This window comes from Chanos chanos, chromosome 5 (genome assembly GCF_902362185.1).
Source record: "Chanos chanos chromosome 5, fChaCha1.1, whole genome shotgun sequence".
In the NCBI taxonomy this organism is placed as follows: Eukaryota; Metazoa; Chordata; class Actinopteri; order Gonorynchiformes; family Chanidae; genus Chanos; species Chanos chanos.
This window is the reverse complement of record NC_044499.1, coordinates 34,244,262-34,251,194: the sequence shown is the minus strand read 5'-3', so window position 1 is coordinate 34,251,194 and position 6,933 is coordinate 34,244,262. Positions and strand designations below refer to the sequence as shown.

General features: G+C 42.4%; 1 protein-coding gene across 1 annotated transcript; it reads right to left on the bottom strand.

Moving 5' to 3' along the window:
• Positions 1-1,162: 1,162 nt before the first annotated feature.
• Positions 1,163-6,697, bottom strand: prickle1a (prickle homolog 1a). The gene is made up of 7 exons (XM_030775185.1): positions 6,509-6,697; positions 4,876-4,989; positions 4,024-4,161; positions 3,439-3,642; positions 3,128-3,314; positions 2,153-3,010; positions 1,163-2,016 (listed from the first exon to the last, which is right to left on the bottom strand). Exons 1-7 carry the CDS (start codon positions 6,677-6,679, stop codon positions 1,163-1,165), a joined length of 2,526 nt encoding a protein of 841 aa, XP_030631045.1. The 5' UTR covers positions 6,680-6,697.
• Between the last annotated feature and the right edge of the window lie 236 nt (positions 6,698-6,933).

Below are 6,933 nucleotides of genomic sequence, written 5' to 3'. Positions count from 1 at the left end.
AAAGTCTGTATATGGTTTTTTTTTTCATTTTTTGTCAATATTCCCTGCTTTTTCACAGGTAATTAAAGTTGTTCATAAGATTTTTTTATTGTTGTGATACTGATTATTTTATCTGTGGAAGTGGCAGAATGGTTAATTTTATCAAAGGTAATGAAATTAATAATTATAATTCCATAACCTATCATGTTAAGTTGCTGAGCTACCTCTAGTAATCTTCCACCATTGATAGTTATTAGCCAAGCTACCAGTCAAAGGGAAAAACAAAGGTTTAATTGTTTTTCCTAAAATATACAAATACAAGATAAAATCAAAATGTTACCGTAATTCTAAGGATAAAATATGTTCTCACCATTATGTCTATATACACATGAAAACATTGAAGTGTAACTCTCATCTGACTGAAGAAAATTCTCTCCATGTTAAAATGTGTCAAATAGATGTAAATTAAAAACAAATTATACATCAAGTCAAATATATTTTTATTATCTTAGCCTTGTGTTCCAGTTTTTGCATTTATACAGATTACTGTGGTCTGTTTACAGTAAACAATGACCCATAAATAAAAACCAACCAAGCCAGGCCCTAGATAATGCAAATTATGTAAGATCTGTCCACATTATTTGCTTGAACAAAAAGAAGCATGTACATAGAGATATTATGTATCAATAACTGCAATGTTTTTGAAACAACAGAATATTATATTGTTATTTTTAAAGCCCTGGTTCACAAAAGTGGAACTCATTAGAAACCATCACTGCCATTCCTTAATTTTCTTGAACTTCTACCAGAAACATTAAAAAAAAATCTTGAAACAGGGATATAAAAATATTAGTTTTGAATCTTAATTTTACATTATATACATGAATATTACCAAAGTTAAATAATTATCTCAGTTAATCTCTACATGCTGTTTTATAAATATTATTTTCATTTTTCTCCACAATAGTCATAATGGTATTTAATGCAAAGAACTGCTGCAGCATTTTGCTTTGACACTGCAGTGACCAACGGTACAATAAAGCAAAGAGGCTGTTAATGTCTGTGTGAAGCATGCATTGTATGAAGCGAGCAGGCTTTGCTTTGCATCCAAAAGGAGGAAACTAGAATTGCTAGGGCAAAACAACATTGCATAAGTTAGAGAAACATACCCTCTCACACCATTTTATGAAATTATACAGTTTTTGCCCTTGTGCCCCTTCTTCTTCTTGGATTTTGTTCGCGGGCCAAAAGCAGATGGCACTTGGCTAGGAAGGTCATCGGCGTAGTAATGATACCTAGGTTGTCTAGGCTGGGGAATAGGTTGACCAAGGAAGAAACCCTCCTCCTCTGACTCAGATGATGATGAGGAGCATGTTGAGCACCAGTCATCATCATCACCATAGAGACCCATGAACCTGTCCACTGGTGGGTTCTGCAAACCATAGTCATGGTTGACATGAGTATACGAGTGCTGTCCATACTGTGAAGGGTTGGGCACAAGGGAGTACTTGCGGTGGTCCTCTCTGAAGTACTTTTGCGCCCTCTCCTTGGGCATGAGGTGTAGGGCGTTGTCTGACCGAGACTTGCGACTCCTACGTCTGTGGTGGTGATGACGATGATGGTGACGCTGTTCCTGTTCCTCAAAATGGTAAACACGTCTACGCGTCCGTTCACTCATGGGAGGCTGACGCACCTCCACATCATCGTAGTGTCCATTGTCCACAACATCATCTGAGAACTTAACCTGCTGTGGCCTAGACTGAGACCTGGTCCTTCTCAGCACAGGTAAGTGAGGGGGTCTGGCCCTCTCCTCTGGGAGAGGAACAACTTCTTCCTGTCCTTCTTCCTCAACTACCTCATCAGTTTGCTCCAATTCAGAGGTGAGGCTCTTGAGGGAGTTGGCACTCCTGTGCAACATTGATGAATTGAGTGTTCCCATGTTGCTTGTTTTCTCACAGTCCTCATCTTCTAGCTCTGGGAAGTTTTGTAGAGAATACAGCAATGGTCTGTCCTTGCTGTCCCCATCAACTGATGCACCTGTAATGACATTTGTTTTTTAATTGTTTTGCCAGCATGAAATCATGCACTTTAAAAGAGGTTGTTAACAAAATGTGCTTTAAACAGGGGAACATAAATTTCAATATAATTTTCTTTGGATTAACGGAATTCTCACCTGTGATATTTGAGAGTGCAAGGGAGTCCATGGAGTCTCTGACACTCTGGTCAGCCTGTTTCAGCTCATCAGTGATGCATTCCAGTGAGTCGTCATACCACTGCTTGTCATCTCGCTTAAACCCCACACCAGGACCATGCTCCAAATCCAGCTCCTGAATCTTTCTGCTGCTTGCAGGTCCTGGGTGACTACCGTAGGCTGAGTCTCCCAGGCCATCCTGAGACTGGGCCCAGTACATGTCTGCCTGGTACTTCTTATTGGCAAGACTTTGGCTGCCGCCACCACTGCCTGTCATCTTTGGCTCTGCCTTCATTTTGACCTCTGAGTCAGTCATCCAGCGGTCAGCAGCTCTGCTCTCCTCTGACTGCTGGAAGACACCATGCTCACCAAATTTGAGGAGCAGTTGAGTCATGTAGTCTTCATGCTCAGCCCACTCCTCATGATCCTCTGGGGCTTCTTGTTCCTCCCTGTTCCTCCAAAAGCGGTCATCTGCAAAGCTGAATTGGGATAGCTTGTGCGATAATGTGTCATCGGCATTGCCAATGAAACCAGGGAACTTGTAGTTTCCTGCAGGTGAGAAAAGGAGCGATTGGCGACACTGGTCTGCTGAGCGGCTGCTTTTTCCCATCTTGACACTGCGGCGGGATTCACGGGACCTGGCCGACTGGAAGGCAGAATCAGAGGAGTCAGAAGCATGGATGTCTTCTCCTAAACTGCAGGCTTTGGAACAGTAAATCCGACCCTGTCTAGGCAGGAAGGGGCAGCCAAGCAAGGAACTTTTACACTGTGCGCAAGAGAAACACGTTTCTGTGGCATGCCAGTGAAGGCCATCATAAGTCATCTGTGCATGGTCCACACCTAAGGAAGAAAACACAAAACAAGAAATTTTATGTGACCTTGTTACCAGAAGTTGAAACGATTCTTGTAATGAGTCTTGCCTTGACAATGTCGTACTGTTAAGAGACAATGACTTGCCAATGTGCTCTCCGCAGGCCTCACAGTACTCTGCATATAAGGACTCAAAGCAGCTGCAGCAGTAGGGTCGCCCATCCTTCATGATGTACCGCTGGCCACCCAGAATGGTCTCACACTCAAAACAGGAGAAGTGCTTCATGTGCCAGTGACGACCCTCTGCCTCTGTACATTCATCAGCAAAAATAATCTGAGGAGACAAATATATCCATGATTACATGAAACTGTTAATTGTTATGCTCAAACGATACTAAAGCATAACAGAATAAACTTCCAAACTTCTAGCGTCATGCTAATTTTTAGGTTGAACATACCTCATCACAGGCAGAGCACCGAGGCTTCAACAGTTCTGCATGGTGTCGACCACAGTGGACCTTCCCCTCATGGTAGAAGTAGATAAGGTCCACCAGGAGCTCGTTGCAGGTCGAGCATGCAAAACATGCTGGGTGCCAGCATAGCCCTGGCCCAGCCCTGGAAGCGAATACTGCCATTTCACCTCCGTTAATATTCTCCCCACACTAACAAAATAAAGAAATAACAGTAGTGTGAGGACGTGAACCTGACAAAATATCCAGCATATACTCCTGCGTAAGGTGCAAGACCTCCCAAATAAATTCAATATTGTGCCTGTATTCAACAGTTTACTGGTGAGTAAAGAATCATTAAAGGTATTGATTTAGACAGATGGCATAACATGGTATACAGGGCTTTTATGTAACCACTGGGGCTCTGAATGGGCTTTTACAGTTGTAAATGCTAACTCAGAAAACTTAGCAGATGAGGGATGATGTGATTTTTTAAGAGCATTAAAACCATTTTTACAAGAATAGCATTTAAACTGTTTGAAACATTTCAATCATTTTAGACATGACAGTTCAGTTAGGGCATAGATCACATACATGCTCACAGATGGCATGCAGCACAGTCCTTGGCAGCAATTTGAGGGTACCACGCCCAAGTGCTTCCTTTTTCCTCTGCATACTAAACATGTGTAGCTCTTTCTTTTCCTCTTCACTGAGGGATTGGCAGTAACGCACCTGAAAGACATTTTAGGGATATGGTTAACTTTTCGGTCACGGCAAAAAAAAGCCATGCTCCTTGCTGCAAGGCCAGCATTAGGTCTGTAAGGCCTTCCGCTGACCCCACTGAGGACCACGTCCAATGTGGTTATGAACCTTTAGAGTGCTTTTGTTGTACAATAGCTGTTTGAATGTTGCCTGAGACACTTAATGAGAGGAAAGTGAACGTTTACACAAACAAGCCCTGTGTTTAGAGAGAATACAAGAGTCAAACTACAAAGAAATCAAGCTGAGACACGCAAGTGGGCTGTGGTGCCATGGTGCCACAGAAAACAATGATGGCACACATAAAGAACCTCAGAGCCACGTTATTGAGCATGCTGGGCCCATCTTGTAAACCTCAGTAATGCAAGGAATCTCCAAGCCACATGTTGAGCACAGTCCCCCAGCAAACATCATAAAATCATCGAGTCAAAAGTCTTTTTGTGGCAACACCCACAGAGAGAAACTGAGAGACAAAGAATCCCTCTGTGATGGCACTGAGGGGAATGCTGTAGATGCGTGCAAAGCGCTAAATCCACACAGCTGAGGTGAAAACTGATTCATCAACGAGAAGCCATTTTAATTTGGATTCAAGGGCACATAAATCATAGAAATCTGACATAAGACAGGACTCCATCTTTAAAAACATCTTAAGAACAAGGCATACCTTATTAGCTCATACTGGCTTACCTCATTATCATGAGGAGGCAGCTGATACAACAGCTGCTTTATGCGAAATTTCTCTCCTGGACTGTTCACGTAGGGAACCTTATCCTCAGGCAGACATGAAAAGTACAACTGAACCTGCAGCACATGATATTGTAAGGAGGTTAGAACAGGTCAGGTAGTTTGTTTGGGTAAAAAAAAAAAAATAGTTGAAAATTCACAGAGTGCAGGCATGAAGATTGAAATAATCATAATTGGTTATGGGTCCTGTACAAAAGACTCTGCATTCTCTTTTATAAATGCACAATATGCCCAGCTTTGATTGAGTTAAAGGCCTGTGTTCTAACTTGCACAAGTTATTTCTCTTAATGTTTCATTTATTTTTTCCAAGCTTAAACCACCACATCAAATCAAATAGGCTACGTGCTTATCTATGGCTATACCAACTCTTTGGTCACTTTGGACAGTACAAACCTGCTTGCCAGAGCTGCTCTTATGTGACTTTGACGTTTTGTCCGTGAGAGAGACTAGTTTATGAGTACAGGCCATTATGACCACCAGATAAAGAGGTAGAATGTGTCCTCTTGTTTGAGGACCCTGCTGCTGTTTAGCCCATCAACCTAACTGCCATTTAGTCCTGACAATCAGGAGAGCCATAAATTATGCACATTTTGTGTTGATATTGCCCCTGCCTCTCTCTCCTAGGGCTGGACAAAACTGCTCCTGAGTGTCTGTATTTTACCCTGCAATGATGACCCATGATTTGAAGGGCAATCAACAGAATGGCTGCTGTAAAGGCATTACAGCTGATACCTACACTTTACAATAAGCCTCATGTTTGGAGTTTAGGGGTCTCTTGTTGCTTAGACCTCTTTCTCACCCATCACCCCTTCGTTACATACACATGCACTGTCTGAGCTAGTCAGGGAGTTACAGTTTGAGATGAAGAGGAGTAATAGGGGCTACCCTGTTGGTTTGGGTGAATGCCACATGGCAGCACCACCAGAAATAAGATGCCTGTATTTGCAGACAGGCCCATAAAAAAAACAAGCACTAAGTAATGTTGAGTTCTCTTTTGGTCTGTATGTGCCAGCTTGTGATAATGACTTGCAGACCTGCCATGGAAAAGTTTACACATGAAAATTCCTGTATTAAAGTGTGCTGTTGTTTCCTAACACGGTGTCCTAATATAGGAATCAGCTTTCCTTGGAGGCTAGATTGAGATCCAACCAAATTAGCACAAGCCCGCTAAAGTGATACCCTCCTTTACTGACATGTGTAAATCAGGATTCCAGAGGGTGTTAACTATTCTCTTAGAACTAAGTTGAGAGCACATTTGCCTACCATATGGTTTAAGTTTGCCTTTAAAAAGTTGGTAGAACAGTTTTCCCTCCAACACTATTCCAGAACAGCCACAGAGTTGTCCTTAAACTTAAGACACTGCTTTGCCTCAATTCAATATGGATGTTTGATTCAGACATCGTCTTTCTAAGCAGTTCCTTTAGGTTTGCATACACAGGTGCTATACTAGCGTCAGAGCAGTCTCGACCCTGTAAAAACACCTAACAAACTTCCATCTTACTTGCTTAATTTTTTTTTACTATGATCACAAACATTTTTGGTGAAGACCACAAATAACTCAGCGGGATGTGCTTACTTGTTCCGGCCGCAGCCCAGGTGGCACCCAGGCATATTCTTCCAGGGCACAGCCTGAGTCATCATCAGAAGTGGAGCTACGCTGGAAGCCATAGGTGAGCTTGCTAATCTTCTGCTCCATGTCAAGTGGCCTCACGGCACCGTGGTAAGTGGTTGTGTTCTCCAGGTTCATGAGAGGCCACCTGTGGAAGTTAAGATGTAACAATGACTCAGTCATGCAACATACAACACATCTCAGCACAGCAACTCCTCAGCAAAGAAGTTTCTGAGATGCTCCTTGCAACACTCCTGACCGTCATAGCTTGCATTGCTAGAGGCAAATATAAAAACTATCCCTGTTTTTCTAGAATAAGGAAGCCTATAAAAATTGCAGTTTTATTGTTACTGTTGTTGTGACAATGTATCCAAGGACTGGCCATAGTGCGG